The sequence below is a fragment of the Amaranthus tricolor genome, chromosome 5, assembly GCF_026212465.1.
Source record: "Amaranthus tricolor cultivar Red isolate AtriRed21 chromosome 5, ASM2621246v1, whole genome shotgun sequence".
Taxonomy (NCBI): Eukaryota; Viridiplantae; Streptophyta; class Magnoliopsida; order Caryophyllales; family Amaranthaceae; genus Amaranthus; species Amaranthus tricolor.
Genome location: NC_080051.1, coordinates 26486965 through 26503708, shown reverse-complemented (window position 1 = coordinate 26503708; position 16744 = coordinate 26486965). Strand labels below are relative to the sequence as shown.

General features: G+C 34.9%; 3 protein-coding genes across 4 annotated transcripts; 2 read left to right on the top strand and 1 right to left on the bottom strand.

Annotated features, from left to right (window-relative positions):
• The first annotated feature begins 1160 nt into the window (after positions 1-1160).
• On the top strand, positions 1161-4540 carry LOC130813949 (eukaryotic translation initiation factor 6-2). Its single transcript, XM_057679884.1, has 8 exons — positions 1161-1328; positions 1435-1491; positions 1898-1994; positions 2074-2159; positions 2273-2317; positions 3443-3573; positions 3670-3780; positions 3993-4540. The coding sequence occupies exons 2-8, from the start codon at positions 1482-1484 to the stop codon at positions 4248-4250; spliced, it is 738 nt and encodes a 245-aa protein (XP_057535867.1). The 5' UTR covers positions 1161-1328; positions 1435-1481; the 3' UTR covers positions 4251-4540.
• A 1447-nt stretch (positions 4541-5987) lies between these two features.
• Positions 5988-11876, top strand: LOC130813946 (cellulose synthase-like protein D5). Its single transcript, XM_057679881.1, has 3 exons — positions 5988-7099; positions 8301-9105; positions 9781-11876. Exons 1-3 carry the CDS (start codon positions 6141-6143, stop codon positions 11554-11556), a joined length of 3540 nt encoding a protein of 1179 aa, XP_057535864.1. The 5' UTR covers positions 5988-6140; the 3' UTR covers positions 11557-11876.
• Positions 11863-15824, bottom strand: LOC130813947 (uncharacterized). Of its 2 annotated transcripts, XM_057679882.1 has the most exons (6): positions 15685-15824; positions 15049-15339; positions 14188-14354; positions 13223-14066; positions 12653-12903; positions 11863-12424 (listed from the first exon to the last, which is right to left on the bottom strand). In XM_057679882.1, exons 2-6 carry the CDS (start codon positions 15098-15100, stop codon positions 12176-12178), a joined length of 1563 nt encoding a protein of 520 aa, XP_057535865.1. In that variant the 5' UTR covers positions 15101-15339; positions 15685-15824; the 3' UTR covers positions 11863-12175. The 2 variants fall into 2 exon arrangements, with proteins under 2 accessions (XP_057535865.1, XP_057535866.1); XM_057679883.1 differs by lacking the exon at positions 15049-15339 and having other exon boundaries at positions 11866-12424.
• Positions 15825-16744: the final 920 nt, after the last annotated feature.

The window sequence follows — 16744 nt, the reverse complement described above, 5'->3', positions numbered from 1 at the left end:
ACTCTATTTGCATTATATACGCTTCATACATTTCAATAAAAAAATGAATTGTATATCTTATTATTTATACCATACATATAATAAAATTTAAATTAATATCTTCAATATTTTTGTCATTACTTTTTATATAAAAATATACATAATAAATATAAATTAGTATATTATTGATATGGAGTGGGCATGTATAAAAAGGGGCAGGTCGATGTGAGGCGGGTATGACTTCATGCCTATTACGTACCTACTACCCATGATGAATAAGGAATTTCAAACTCATATTCATTCAATACACACCAAATCCATACCATCTCTGTCGAAATTAGAACGGATACGATACAAAATGCGTATAATTTTTTCCACCTGACATTCTTACTCAAATTTACATAGTACTACCTCCATTCTTTAAAGTTGTTTTAATTTGTCATTTTGGGTCGTTTTATTTGTTGTTCTCATAAAAAATCTTTCTATTTATATCACAAATTTTAAAAATAATTAACCTTGTTCATTTTCATTCTAATATTTTATTAATTATTAATGTTTATAGTCCCCATATGTTTTACTTATGGTCCTCATATGTTTTCTACTAACTTTTTAAGATATTTTTTTAATAAATGTAGTATTTTTCACTAATATTATTTTAATATTATTTTAATATTTTTAATGTTTGACTTTTACATTTTTCTATTAAACTTATTATTTAATAAAATAATATATTCACCATCTAAAATATATTATTTTTTTAATTTTGATAAAACATGAAAACAAATTTAAAGGAAGGAAATAAATAGAAAGATTCCTTAGCTACCAACAAATGAAATTTTCCTAAAATGATAAATAAAACATTTAACGTAAGGAGTACTAGTCTAACTTTTCATTGCTCAATTCGTCAAACGCCCCTTTGGGCCACCCGGTCCATGGTAGCATCGATTCATTTATTATTCGACCCATCGAGACCGTCTCACGATAAGATGAGTTAATACAAAAGACTTATTATGCTATAATTTTTTATTATTAGACTATTCAACCTAAATATGAGACACGTCTCACAGTGAGACTATCTCATACAAATTTTGTATTATAAAAAAAAAAAATATTTTTTATGAATCAAAATTTTCTAAAATTTATTTTGAGAACTTTTTATAACAAGCTTATTGTTTTCATTTTTTCGCAAATGCAATGATTAACCTATAAAATGCTCAAAGATTAATGAAAATATCCCTTGTCGTCCCCTTTTCACGTATCGGACTATCCGCCGCCCGCCGCTAGCATCCCTTCCTACCGTCATTCTATCTCCCTCTTTGCATCCTTCCTTCTCTCCTTTCTTCTTTCTGGTACTATTTCTCAATTTTTCATAGTTATATTTTTTTTGTTCTAGGGTTTTATTTATAGAGATCCTAGATTCTTATTATTCCCCCTTTTGTTGTTGATTTTCTGCAGAATTTTCCACCCTTCTGCTTCATCAAGTTTGCTACAATCCTCTAGTCATGGCTACCAGTGAGCGATTCTTCATTTTTAGTCTTTTTTCTTCACCTTTAATATTATTACTCGTCTTTTTACGCAGTTTTTTTTTCCTGTATTTTAATTCCTGTATTGATGAGCTTTTAGTATATGAATTTGGTTAGTTTAATTGATATTATAGTGCCAAAAATAATATTATTCCTTTTTAGATTAATTGGGTGTTGTGTTTTCTGAGTTGGGTTTTCGATAACTTCTAATATTACTCCGTTTAGATGATCTTTCATCAGAATGAAATACTTCGTTGCATAATTTTGGATACTAGTAGTTCATAATCCTTTCTTTTGATTGTGTATTCAAATTATGTGGGTTCTATTGCAATATTTAAATGTTGTGTACAATTTTTTTGCTTGAATTTGTATGTGATTGGGTGAATTTCCTACAGGACTTCAATTCGAGAACAATTGTGAAGTTGGGGTTTTCTCTAAGTTGACCAATAAATATTGTTTGGTAGCAATTGGTGGGTCTGAGAACTTTTACAGGTTTGTTTGCTTCAATTGTGGAAGTTACTTTGACTGAATTCTGTTTGGTTTGATTACGATGTGAGTTGTGAGTTTGCAGTACTTTTGAGGCGGAGTTGGCAGATTTTATCCCTGTTGTGAAGACCTCTATTGCTGGAACAAGGATTATAGGCCGAATGTGTGCAGGTGAGGATTGGAAGTTGTTATATTTTGCTCTTGGTTTTAATATATGCAACCATATAGCATAGCTATTGCAATTTGGTGGATGTGTTTATGATATTTCTTTGCTCAAATGGCAGGAAACAAGAATGGGCTTCTTGTGCCTCACACCACTACTGACCAGGGTGAGTTTAATTAATCGATCAGAATGTGCATTTTCTTTTGTTTTTTGTCAATGCTTCAAGATGTTTGATTATCCTGTTGGTTTTCCTTATTATTTGATTATTTGTGAAGTTTGCTTTTACGTGCTGTGGTGTGGCTTTTCATTGGTACCTTAACCTCTTTTTTTTCTAGAACTTGAAGTATAACTCGATTATGCAATGTAAATTTCAAGCTAACCCTTTTGAATCAATCTTTGTGGCTGATTGCGAGATTCTTTTATGAATTAGATGGTTGTGGAAATGGAACATCCTATAGGGGAATTGGGGAAGTATTAGTGGAATTAGTTAATCTACAAGATACATTGTTCTTCTTGTAGAAGTGCCCATATCTTTCTTGTGCATGTTTGTGAACTTTTTTTTTTTTGTAATTTGTAGCTTTCTATTCTGTTATTTATCTTTGTAACAACCCAGATTTATAAGAGTATTGTGACACTGATGATGGTTCTGAAAATATAGTTGCGGGCTTTGCTCTTGTTGGATTCACATGTTCCAGCAGGAGACTGCAAAAGTGGACCATTCCCAGGTGCTTTGAAGTCCTCAAATTTGTTGAGAGAGGACTGGCATCTTTTTAGTGCTGTTATAGTCTTTACTGATAAAGTTAGATTGATTAGAGTTAGGTTTGATTCTACTACCAGCATGGAATTCTCACTTTGACCACTTTGGATGCAATCTTTACTTTCTATTAGCAGTTAGCAAGTGATTGAACACTTATCTAGCAATAAAAGAATACAACACTGTATTTAGACGTTTTAAACTTTCAGAAAGGAGGTCTTTAAGGACGCAGGTTTAGTCATAGGCTTGAGTAGGGGTGTTCAATGGGCCGGGCCCCCATTTTGAGCTCTTATTCGGTCCGTTTTTAGAAGTGCTGGGCCAAAAATAGGCCGGGCCGAAAACGGGCTATACTATAATTAAAATGAAGCGGGTTATAAAAGGGCCGAAAACGGGCCTTTGTAAATAAAATTATTAATATTTTTTCAATTTAATTATTATAAATGATAATTTAATTGTTATAAATTGATAAATGGGCATTAAAATAAGTATTAAACTTTCATTTTCTGCCATTCTTAACCGTATGGTTTTCCTTGGTAGAACTCCAACACTTGAGGAACAGTCTTCCCGATGAAGTAGTTGTTCAACGTATAGAAGAGAAGTTGTCTGCCTTAGGAAACTGCATAGCATGCAACGATCATGTTGCTCTCACCCACACTGACCTTGATAAGGTAATTGCTTTTGTTGTGTTTCTTGTTGCAATACCTATTCTTTTATGCCACTTTTCTCTATACTTTCTTATCATGCTGCTTAATTTGTGCAAGTAGGAAACCGAGGAGCTTATTGCAGATGTTCTCGGTGTTGAGGTTTTCAGGCAAACGATTGCCGGAAACATTCTGGTGGGAAGTTACTGTGCCATCTCCAATAAAGGTGGTTTGGTAAGTAATTTGTTCCTTCGCCAGATACATAAATGAGAATTGCCCTTTTGAATTGCAAAGCCTAGTTTCTATCATTATTATACTCGGTATATCCCGCTCATAGAAGCTATGATCGGGTCTGGAAAGACGACATGCCAGACCCTTATTGCAAATCTCAGTCTCGTTAATCTAATTAGTTATCTTATCTATATCGAACTTATATATGTCAATAGGTCCATCCTCACACCTCAATTGAAGACTTGGATGAGCTTTCAACACTTCTTCAGGTCCCCCTGGTGGCCGGCACAGTTAATAGAGGAAGTGAAGTAATCGCAGCTGGTTTAACGGTGAATGACTGGACTGCATTTTGTGGTTCCGACACGACAGCTACTGAGCTTTCAGTAATCGAGAGTGTCTTCAAGTTGAGGGAAGCCCAACCCAGCGCCATTGTTGATGAAATGAGGAAGTCTCTAATCGACAGTTATGCTTGATTTCATATATTGTCCCCGTTATATTTTCTTGTTGAAGGAAGTGCAGGTTGGTTACGAAAACACCGAAACCCATTCTCTATATTATTAAAGTGATCGGAATTCTAGCATCCATGAATAGATTTTGGACTAATTAGTACATGTTATGTTATGGTGCTGGAATTTTAGCATCCATATGAATGTTATGTTATGGTGCTGGAATTTTAGCATTACCGCAATGGCTTCCTTTTGTTCGGGTGAATTTTTTGAATCAGATCGATGTTTAGATTGAATATTTGGTTTTGATCTCTAAACGCTACTTCCATCGCATAAATACCCACAAGCTCAACCACTGTTTTATCAAGCACAATTATTTATTTTTTTGCTAGTATTTTGTGTAAAATCTAAAAAATATTTATCTTTTTTTATTAAACTTAAGTTGCTATACTGGACACGCTCATTCTTAGGATTGTCGATGAAACGAGATAAGGATAACCAGGATATGAATACCCAAATGTCTGTCCATACTTGTTCCATCTTTATGATGGCCGATGGGTATAATTTTTTATATCAAGACTTGGCGAATTTAAAATTGTAATTATTTATGTTATTATATTAATTGAAAAGGGTTCAATTTGAAAATTCATTCCCACTCATTATTCTAAATTATATCACACGATACGGAATGATTGTTTGATTTAAAAGTATGAATAAATAATGGACTAATTTTGTAGATAATGCTTTTAATTTAGTTTCCCTTCTCACATGTAAAAATGCATGAAAATAATTAAACCATGATGAAAGGATAATAAGTATTGGATTTACATGAACATGATTACTTGCGGATAAATTACGCCCCTCGTAAAGCGGCATATATAATATACTCTACGTGTTTCTAATGACTTTTTCTATATTTTTTTATTCTTATTATATGTTAAACCTTGTGGTATCATATTTGTTTGCACCATAAACAAATGACGTTAGTTATTCTTGTTTATAAGTTGTTTAAAATACTAAAATTTTCAATATTTATGCATGAGAACTCAAATTCGTGTAATTTTTAATCTCTTAATTTATAATATTTATTAAAGAACTATCCATTATAACTCTCTTTTAATAGTAATATTATTGAAGACGATCGAGAGAAAAAGTGACAATTTTGAGACCAAAAAACCACATTAGATAAATTTTGAAAATTCTTAGGTTTAAATGGGCAAACGCTCACTAAAAAGAAATATCCAATATCATTTATGAATAAGATCACCGTGAAAACCGATTTAAAATTAAAGAGTTACCATAAGAAATTTGGGAATAAGGTTATTGTGAAAATCAAATATTTCTTACATTTTTCTATATAAATATCTATTTTTTTTGTTTATCTTAAGTTGATCACAAAATGTACTTATAACATGTGTTATGAGATAAAAAAAATAAATCTAACTTAACTTCTATATAACTTGATTACCATCAACAACTCCAATCAAGAACTTCAATCAACAATCACGAACTTTAAAACTAGAAGTTTCAACTATATCAAGTCACCTAATTTCTAAATATAAGACCGTTATTATAGTCACAAAATATGTTGACTTTTCTTCTTTCCATATCTCTTTTCTTGTCCTTTAACTATCCACAACATCTCACCGTCAGATAAGCTATGAGCTAATATCCAACGCCTATAATCACTCGACCGTTATCTGTAAAAGACCCACCAACGACTTTTTCAAAATTTAAAAATCAAACCGTTTCCCCACAAATCTTACATTACATCCAATTCAATCTCCCATCTAATTCTCTCCTTCTCTCTTTCCCATTCCTCCATGAAATTTCTTTTCTGGTTTTCTCAAAATTTCTCTAAAATTTAGCTAAAAATAGAAACTAAATTTAAATTCAAACAAAAAAGGAAACCCAAAAATGAAGAAACCATCATCTCCGGTGACAATTACAGTAACAGCAAGTGGAGGAAGAAGAAGAAGTGTTGGATTAACAAGTCCGATTCAACGCCATTCTCTTTCTCCTCTTAATGCAATGAATTCTTTAGCTAGAAGAAAAAGATACTCGATTTCCCAGCAAGAAAACGACGCCGTTGAAGGAGATAACAATGAAGAAGAAGAAGAGTTGAACTCAGAGTTTGTTTCTTACACTGTTCATATTCCTCCAACACCAGAAAGACCTCAACTTTCTTCAATTTCTGACTCACAAAACAGTACCATTAATGGAACTGTAACTGAGTCAACAGACCCAGTTGAGCCGAGTCAGGCGGGTTTCATCTCAGGTACGATTTTTACTGGTGGGTTTAACTCGGTGACTCGTGGGCATGTAATTGATTGTTCAATGGAGAAATCTCACGTGCAGGAGAAACCCAAGTCACGTGAGGTGTGTATGATGAAAGGGTGTGATGAAAAGGGATTGAAGACGAATCCTTGTGAATGTGGGTTTCAGATTTGTAGGGAATGTTATTTGGATTGTTTGTTGAATAACAATGGAGGACATTGTCCTGGTTGTAAGGAGTTGTATGATAAGGATGACAGAGACAACCATGGAAAAGAAGAAGAAGAAGAAGAAGAAGATGATGAAGCTCGGCCATTGCCTTCAATGGCGGAATTCAAGATGGATAAGAGGCTTTCATTGGTGAGATCTGTGAAGAATCCAGCAGATTTTGATCATAATAGATGGTTGTTTGAAACAAAGGGAACTTATGGGTATGGAAATGCAGTTTGGCCTAAAGAAGGATATGGGTTTGGAGGAGGGAATAATAATAATAATAATACTAACAATAATGGGTTTGAGTATCCTCCCGATTTTGGTGAAAAGTGTAGGAAGCCATTGACTAGGAAGGTTGCTGTTTCTGCTGCTGTTCTTAGTCCTTACAGGTATACTATCTTCTACTTTGAACAAGTTTATTTATTGTTTTTTTAAATATTTTTATTGGGTTGTTGATTATTTTTGATGCGAAGAGATATTAGAATAGTCAACCCGTCTTATATGAGACCCTTAAGATGACCTTAAAACAAGAAGTATTTACCCAAATATGAGGAGGCATGTCTCTCGGTGAGATTGACTTATAGAAGAATTTGTGTAGAATATTTAAGGTTGTTTTATGATAATGTGGATTTGGTTACAATTATTTGTCTTGGTAAAAAAAAATGTGTGTAGGCCATAATTTAACTAGCTCTAGGTTTGCTATAATAATAACAGTTCATTATCCTAATACCGGTGGGGTTTTAAAGGGTCGAATTTATCAAACTTACTTTTATTAATTCTGAATGAACGTTAGTGTTAAACATCATATGCAACTTTACGTAAATATATGTGCACATGATTAACAATTTGTTTTAATATCATAATATTAAATTGAACAATGAATCTTTAGCCCTATGGAATAAGGGTTTGATTTACATTTTTAGTTTTAGTTTAATTTGAATGATTAACAACTATTGTAAATTATTGTTAGCATTATTAATCCCCTTGAAGATAAGCTTCTGTTTCTCATGTTCGCTTCTATCATTCTAGATTGTTTAACTGTTTATTCAGACTTTATAGCATACAAATACGTGTTCAAAACAGACCTGATAATCCAATATTTACCCGACTTTGAAACCGAACTCGATTTAATCCGACTTCAAAATGAATTTAAAAACAAAGTAAAAATCAATGTGGACTTAAGACCCAATTTTAAACCGACGCGAAACACTTGACCCAAAATGACCCCATGACCCGAATGAACAATACAACTACCCTGCCAGTGTTTTTAATTAATCATAATTATTATTGATAGTTTAACAGAAATAACATTCATATGTTCCAATGCCATTAAGCAACTATATAGCATAGGCTTCCATTTAGATGGTCAGATGTACACAACTTTTCCGTTATATAAACAAAAAATTTGTTTCTGATTGACTCTAGATATCGGTCATGTGAATCGAAAGTGCTTTAACTCTTTATATAATAATCCATTGAATGGAACTTAACAAGCTCTTGCTTTCATTTCCTGCATTTTTATTATGTTTAGAAAGGTTGTCTGCATAATGTATGATGTTTTGATCCACAACTGTATGAATTATGGTGCAGATTACTCATGGTGATACGCCTTGCGGCCTTGGGCTTATTCCTAACATGGAGGATTCGACATCCAAACCACGAAGCAATATGGTTATGGGGACTGTCTGTTACATGTGAAGTTTGGTTTGCTTTCTCTTGGTTATTAGACCAGCTTCCAAAACTGTGCCCTATCAACAGAATAGCTGATCTTTCTGTGCTAAAAGATCGGTATGAATCACCTAATCTTCGCAACCCAAAGGGTCGATCTGATCTACCAGGGATTGATGTTTTTGTGTCAACAGCAGACCCAGAAAAGGAACCTCCTCTTGTAACAGCCAACACCATCCTATCTATCCTTGCAGTTGACTATCCTGTAGAGAAGTTGGCATGTTATCTTTCGGATGATGGAGGGGCACTTTTAACATTCGAAGCCTTAGCTGAGACGGCTAGTTTTGCTAGAACATGGGTGCCTTTCTGCCGAAAGCATGGTATAGAACCAAGAAATCCTGAGGCTTACTTTGGGCAGAAGAAGGATTTTCTTAAGAACAAAGTGAGATTGGATTTTGTTCGAGAGAGGAGGCGAGTAAAGAGAGAGTATGATGAGTTTAAAGTTAGGATTAACTCGTTACCAGATTCTATTAGGAGACGATCTGATGCGTATAATGCCCACGAAGAGCTTCGAGCTAAGAAGAAACAATTAGAGATGGGAAGAAATGTTTCAGAACCTTTAAAGGTTCATAAGGCTACATGGATGTCTGATGGTTCTCACTGGCCTGGGACTTGGGCATCAGCTGAGCCTGATCATTGTAGGGGCGATCATGCTGGTATTATTCAGGTATCGTTCTATATTTGTTTGTCTCGTATATGTAAACAACATTTCATTACCCCAATTCCAATACATGACTTCTATGTAAGCAGGGTTTGGGGATCTGATGTAAGCAACCTTACCCTTGTTAGTACAAAGAGGTTGTTTTTGATTGACCCTTTAATTGCATTTACAAACCATAAATAAAAAGTGCACATAAAAATATAAGTCATTTTTACGTAGTTCACTATAATCTGAAACCAAAGACAGTCCATTATAATCAATCTAAATTATATCAATATATGCAAATGAAAGACCAAAACTGAATTTGCTATCATAGAACATTTATGATACTCATTGTTTTAATGAATTTTTCATGCTATAAATATCAGATTGAATATAGTAACTTGTGTGTCATAGTAAATTATCACCAGGAATAATATACCGTTTGCCTATTTCCCTACAATAATACAACTTTTAATTAATTACGAATAATACCAACTCTAGAATATCGTTAACATGTTAAAAATCAAACTATAGCAGATTATATGACAAAAAATGGTAAATTAGCTAATAAAATGGTGTTATTCATGCTTAATCAAAAGTTGGTAATATTGTAACGAAATTAACAAAAAGTTGTATTATTCACGGAAATTTTTCCTTTGTATTGTGATCTGAATTTGTGTAAATGGTTTTTATGTGTAGGCTATGCTGGCACCACCAAATTCCGAACCAGTATATGGCTCAGAAGCAGATGGGGAGAACTTGATTGACACAACGGAAGTAGACATACGCCTTCCAATGCTAGTTTATGTGTCTAGAGAGAAAAGACCAGGCTATGATCACAACAAGAAAGCTGGAGCTATGAATGCACTTGTACGAACTAGTGCAATTATGTCCAACGGTCCATTCATTCTCAACCTCGACTGTGATCACTACATCCACAACTCCTTAGCCATAAGGGAAGGAATGTGCTTCATGCTTGACAGAGGTGGTGACAGAATCTGTTATGTCCAATTCCCTCAAAGATTTGAAGGGATCGATCCCAGTGATCGTTATGCAAATCACAACACCGTGTTTTTTGATGTGTCAATGAGAGCTTATGACGGGTTGCAAGGCCCCATGTATGTTGGTACTGGCTGCATTTTCCGAAGGATTGCAGTTTATGGATTTAGTCCTCCTAGGGCCACCGAACATCATGGATGGTTTGGCGCGAGGAAATTTAAGCTCTTATTGAGGAGGAAAGGTAGGAAGGAAAAATTTCCCGATGAGATTGCTTTGCCGGTTCAAGAAAATGAAGACGACGATGATTTGGACATTGAGTCATTGCTCCTACCCAAGAGGTTCGGTAACTCCACTTCTTTAGCAGCATCAATCCCGGTTGCGGAATACCAAGGCAGACTTCTTCAGGATCTCCAAGGCAAAGGCTACCAAGGGAGGCCAGCAGGTTCACTTGCTGTCCCTCGTGAACCACTCGATGCTGCTACTGTCGCTGAGGCCATAAGTGTCATTTCGTGCTTCTATGAGGATAGAACCGAGTGGGGTAAACGAGTAGGGTGGATCTACGGTTCTGTAACAGAAGATGTTGTGACGGGTTATAGGATGCACAATCGAGGATGGAGGTCAATCTACTGTGTGACTAAACGGGATGCCTTTCGAGGAACTGCCCCAATTAACCTTACTGACAGACTTCACCAAGTACTTCGTTGGGCAACCGGGTCAGTTGAAATCTTCTTCTCCAAAAACAATGCACTCTTCGCAAGTCGGAGGATGAAGTTCTTACAAAGGGTGGCTTACCTAAATGTAGGTTTATACCCATTCACTTCATTGTTCCTCATTGTGTACTGCTTCCTACCTGCTATCTCGCTCTTTTCAGGGCAGTTTATAGTCCAATCGCTGAACATAACATTCCTGATCTTACTCCTGGTTGTAACTACATCCTTATGTATGTTAGCCCTGCTCGAGATTAAGTGGTCCGGAATCACCCTACACGACTGGTGGAGAAACGAGCAATTCTGGCTCATCGGAGGAACTAGTGCACACCCAGCAGCTGTCCTGCAAGGCTTACTGAAAGTTATAGCAGGAGTCGATATTTCATTCACTCTGACCTCGAAATCAGCCACTCCTGATGACGCTGAAGATGAATTTGCCGATCTATATGTTGTTAAATGGAGCTTCTTAATGGTGCCGCCTATAACCATCATGATGGTAAACATGATCGCTATAGCCGTGGGTTCTGCTAGGACTTTATACAGCCCATTCCCGCAATGGAGTAAGCTTATTGGAGGAGTTTTCTTCAGCTTTTGGGTGTTGTGCCATCTTTATCCTTTCGCTAAAGGTCTAATGGGTAGAAGTGGACGGGTTCCTACAATCATTTACGTTTGGTCTGGGCTTCTTTCGATTATCATCTCGTTGCTATGGGTTTATATCAGTCCTCCCTCCGGAAGTCAAGCACCATACATGAAGTTCGAGTTCCCTTGATCATCATCGATACCCGTTTTACCCACTTGAGAAGTTGTACCCAATATGAAGTTATTTCTCAAACTTCATTTTGCTGTTTATAGGTGTGGTGTTTAGTTCATTTTGTATGATTCTTTTATGAAATATCTTGTAATTTGTTTTTGTCCAAAACTTTCTTTAAGTGATCCCATATATGTCTAGTTTAACTTGTATGAGCTCATAGCTATATCAAATCTTTCTTATATGTTTTGATAGTGTTGTAGTAAACCTTGGATCAACACATCAAACAATTTTTAATTTTTTTAAGGTATTGGGTAGGCCGAGAAAAGAGAAGACAAGAAAGGGTAACATAAAGAGTCCGAGTAGGATTCGCGGGCATCGCCACAAAAAAGAAAACTAGTTTTGCAATCCAATACATCATTTTTATATAAACAAGAAAACCATTTCCAACTAATCTAATTAGTAGACAATTAATATTTGGGAGTGTTGAACTCGATTCTTTGGCAAAATAAGGATTGTTTGACGTACAAAAGTACTACATTTTTTTTCGATTTACCCATGTTTTAGCTCCTATTAAAAGTTTCGATTAAAGCCTCCCAAGTTGAACTTGAATGTGATTATGAATGTAAAAGTGAGCGGCTTAACGATTCAAAACCCGAACACAGAATATTCTCTTTTGTATGTCATCAACCTCGAAAGAACACTCATCGCCAGCATGAATGTTGTTTGCTTGCTTGAATGCTTCCCACCCGCAAGCCAAAACCTGTCGACTGTACCGGTCATGGTAAACAACAGGCCAATCCTTACCAATAGAATTCCGAAGAAAGACAAGCTTTCCCTTTGATTTCATATATTGCCTCCCTTTCATCGGCAAAGCCTCTGGCAACACCTGCACAATAAAATAAACCGAAGTTTTACTGATGTACTGCATGATAGAATGTATGAAGGGCCAGTTTACGACCAAAGGTCAACCTCGTCTCAACAAAACAACTCAGTTAGACATGCAAAACAACTCGGTTCTAAGATAAAGAAATCATTCAACAACGTCAAAGCCTTAAGATAAAGCAACCAAAGCATAAACATTGGCGCATAAACAGTCGAGGTCAGTTCAACATACAAGGAAGGATTCATTGTCTTGGGGTACCGAGCATGTAATCCTGCTGAACGACAGAGGTGTATCATTGCATAAATCGATAGGTTCTGGCTTCACAATACCGATAATCTTAACATCATCATCCAGTGGACCTAAATTCACATCACCGTATCCATGGTTGCTCATGGCATTCTCATTAAAAGAGGAAAAATTGGCACCAAAAAGGTCATCTTCATTCTTTCTTGGTTCTTTCTTAACTATTCTATTTGTTAGACCTGATAAACAAAGAACTAAATTAGCAAAAGTATTTGTGGAAACTTTTTAAAGTAAATTAAAACCTCTTTTGTGTATCCCGTCTAGGGATCCACATAGCCCTATAAACCGATAAATTTGTTATTGGGCTTATACACAACAAAACCTGCATAGAGGAGATCAGTTGGCTGTCACATAGACCCGATGAGGTTCTATCCTAAAACCATCAAGTATATATGTTAGTTAACCTCTCTGTTTTTTCGATATAGGATCACATGTGGGTTATTTTCCAACATAAACTAAATAAGGTATTTAAAGATTTGGCCGAAAAGGAATGAGTACCTTCCGGCTGACAATAACCTGATGGATATGAAGGCGTGATTTTATCATATTTCCTTGCCGTTTGCACGGGTGCAATCAGGGTCGAAGGCTTTCCGCACAATTCTTTGGACACTCGAGTATAAGTGCTCCTTACTAATTGGAGTTTTTTAGTATGCTTTAGATTGAGTTTCACGTCAGTCTTCTTGAAGGTGAGTGGAACCGAAAGATTGTTTCCATCGTTTTCATGGGAAAAAGTTGTTTCTCCGTTAGCAGCTATGTTCGTTTTAGACATCTCTAAAACCGACAGATCAAATAGATTGCTTTTGGCATCTTCTTTAGCCAAGCTTGTGTTTCTATCGGTCATGAAGTATGAATCGACCAGAATATCTGTTGTAGGAACGACTTTAGGACGTTTGTTACTATTCCCTTGTTTTGGAACATCTACTCTAATATCCTTCGATAAGTTCGATAAGCTCACAGGAACATCATCATGCACAGAATCCGTTAAAGGGCATGTGCACTCTTTGTTAGAAGAATCAAGACGAAAACTTTTAGGAAATAAATTTGTGGCAACTTTAGCTCTATTCTTCGGATGATCATTTTCATGGAAAATTATTCGTTTCTCACACCCGCTTCTACCAAATATTTGAACGTTAAAATGTGATCCCTTGATATAATTGAATATCAGAAATTCACCTAGTTTAATACCATGACTCGAAGAAAATTCACGCCACCCCTTTTGGAACGCAAGAGAGCCGTTTACTTTAGAAAGATTCACTTTCCATTTCTGGCCTGTTGAATCCTCGAGATAGGTGCGTTCACCTTCCATTTCCGTGATAGTTTTAGCAAAACGAGGAGGCACATACTGCAAGTGTAACGACTAGCGACTTTCAAGACTCTATTTAGTGCGACTTTAAAACAAGCAACTTAAAGAAAGACTATAAAAACACCAATATGTCAAATAGAAACAGGTGATGTGATCATACCAGCACGTCAGAAAAATCGTTGCCTAACATAACTTTGAAGAATGAGGAAACTATTGGGGCAGTATCATGCTTCGTTTTATGGAGTGACATACATAAATGAGAACACTGAGCACACGCCACCAGATTGTCATCCATATTACGCGATTGTATGGTGAACACTCGGCTAACTGCAAAACACAATGTCAGGCATCAGTAATATAACAATGTCATCGAAACAAATTCGTAACACAAAGCAGGGGTCAGGGTGTTCGCATCCTTCAATAAAATCATCAATACATGCACTATTGTAACAAGATCGGTGTCAAAGTATCCTGTAATCAGCTAGTCTTAGACGCTCAACATCATCATCATCATCATCAACCCTGAATCCCGCACAAGTCAAGGTCAGGAGAGAAGGGTAGTGGACAGATCATACCCGTGCCCCTCCAAGAAGAGGGCTTAGACAATCAACAAAGCATGGAAATCATAAGAGGTCTGTTCAAGTACCCAAATGGCATTAAATGGCTCCCACCTATGGGGGACTTAGAGGGTCGGATGTACTTAACCTTAACCTTGTTACTGATAACAAAGAAGTTGTTTCCGATTGACCCTTTATAGCAAATATCATCTGATCAGCAACTTCACGTAAATAAACATGGAAATCAAGTAATGCGGTCCGAAAGACCATATTAACCACTCAAAAACACATATACCACCTGGAATTGAGTAGGGTTGATGCTCATATGCATGTGCAACTAGACACGAAGCAAAAATACACAATATCTTTTTATGTCCTGTATACAGTTATTTGCAATTTTGGAGTCTAAAACCAAGTATTTGATCTAATTAAAAAGTAATTTGAACTCATCACTATCATCGTACTCATTGTATCCCGCCGATAGGGGAGGAAAGGAAGGCGACAACCCATATCCATGAAGAGATATGAAGGATGATGCAGCCAAAGAGTCACTCGGCTCGAGAAAGATCCTCAAAAAGATATTAAAACCCTTAATTAGGGGCTTTAGCAGTTGAGCACCTTGCATATGAACAGAACCACCCATGACGAGAAGTCTAGATGATTACATGAAATATAAAGCTTCAACGTACAACTTAGAAAGTAGGCATCTAACAGAAGAACCTACTAGAAACTACCCCTAATTAGCTTGATTCCTCCTACAAATATGTGCAAAAGTACATGTTAATACTCTTTATGTAATTGGTTCTTTTAACAAACATATCTCTACAATCAAACATCAAAATCTAGCACTTAATTATTACAATTATAGTAGTAGAGAACATACAGAGATCAATACACCAAAACCCATGTTTAAATATGCTAATCCTACATTCTTAACAAACAAACTACATATGGAAATCATACAAAAACTCAAATTTCCAATTTAAGTAGATAATTTAATGAAGAAATTAACCACATAGCAGGAAAAATTGAGTAAAAAACAAGTTTTTATGTGAAATTAAAGGAACAAAACATAGAGAACAAAAGTGAAAATTAAGTACCTTAAATTGAGAGATGAAATGGTGTAATTAGCAAAGCATGCAAATTTACTGAGTAGTGAAAATGTGGTTGCAAATAGAAATAGTACGCCCACTGCCCACTAGAAGATACACTATCTCTACTTCATCACACTTTTCTTTAATGTTTGTACTTTGCTCTTTGCAAGACTGCAAGAGTACTAACTTTACATTAATTTCTATTTTGATTTGTAAATCATTATAAGAAGATAAAAATTAATAATAAAATAAATAAAATTAAAAAAGTTAAATTAAAATTATAAATTTTCACCCTATCAAATTCTACAATATAAGAGTGATTTATTAATTTTACAAATTACCGTTAATTACTAAGACTTCCTCGTAACTTTACATTACATCAACCTATTAATAACAAATATTTCACATTCTATTTGTCAATTAAAAATATTTTTTTATATTTATTCACACTAAAATAATACTCTCTTCTATTTACTATTATTGTCCGATTTGATTTTTTTGATACTATTCATTTTAATTTGTAATCTATAAGTTAAAACATAGTCAAGTAAAATCTTATCTTATTCGTTTCAATGTAAATTTATTAAAACTAACATTTATAATTTTTTATATTAAATACATTTTGAGATGTAAATATGTATAATAGCTTACGTTCAAAAATAAAATGGAACAATACTAGTGCATAAGATGGTTCTCGGTAAAGTAAAGTTAGAAATTCAGAACGTTTATGTCAACTTCAGACTTTAAATTTAGTCAACATACACATAATTGGTCATTGGCGCTTTGTAATAGGTTGAAGTGTCCAACACGTCAACACCTACAAAAAAAAAAATTTATTTTTATACTCCGATTTATTTTTTAATAAAGTTCCTATAAAGAAAATTTAAGGAAATTAAGAAAAATACAATATTAAAAAAGAGTTAGTGGAAAAATATAGACTGATAAAAAAATATTTTTATAAAGTTAATGGAAAACACTTGAAGACCATAAGGAATATAAAAAATTAAAATGAAATTCGTAAAAGACATATAGAGATCATAAGCACTATTAAAATATAAAGTAAATG

Excerpts from the sequence above, each read along its gene's own strand:
- LOC130813949 (XM_057679884.1), top strand. Across the intron at positions 1,995-2,073 it reads GGGTCTGAGAACTTTTACAG|TACTTTTGAGGCGGAGTTGG; the intron begins GTTTGTTTGCTT and ends GTGAGTTTGCAG. Across the intron at positions 3,574-3,669 it reads CCCACACTGACCTTGATAAG|GAAACCGAGGAGCTTATTGC; the intron begins GTAATTGCTTTT and ends TTGTGCAAGTAG.
- LOC130813946 (XM_057679881.1), top strand. The coding sequence starts at position 6,141 with ATGAAGAAACCATCATCTCCGGTGACAATTACAGTAACAGCAAGTGGA. Across the intron at positions 7,100-8,300 it reads GCTGTTCTTAGTCCTTACAG|ATTACTCATGGTGATACGCC; the intron begins GTATACTATCTT and ends ATTATGGTGCAG. Across the intron at positions 9,106-9,780 it reads ATCATGCTGGTATTATTCAG|GCTATGCTGGCACCACCAAA; the intron begins GTATCGTTCTAT and ends TTTTATGTGTAG.
- LOC130813947 (XM_057679882.1), bottom strand. The coding sequence starts at position 15,100 with ATGGATATGGGTTGTCGCCTTCCTTTCCTCCCCTATCGGCGGGATACA. Across the intron at positions 14,355-15,048 it reads CTATCGGCGGGATACAATGA|TTAGCCGAGTGTTCACCATA; the intron begins GTACGATGATAG and ends TGTGTTTTGCAG. Across the intron at positions 12,425-12,652 it reads AAGACAATGAATCCTTCCTT|GTGTTGCCAGAGGCTTTGCC; the intron begins GTATGTTGAACT and ends TTTATTGTGCAG.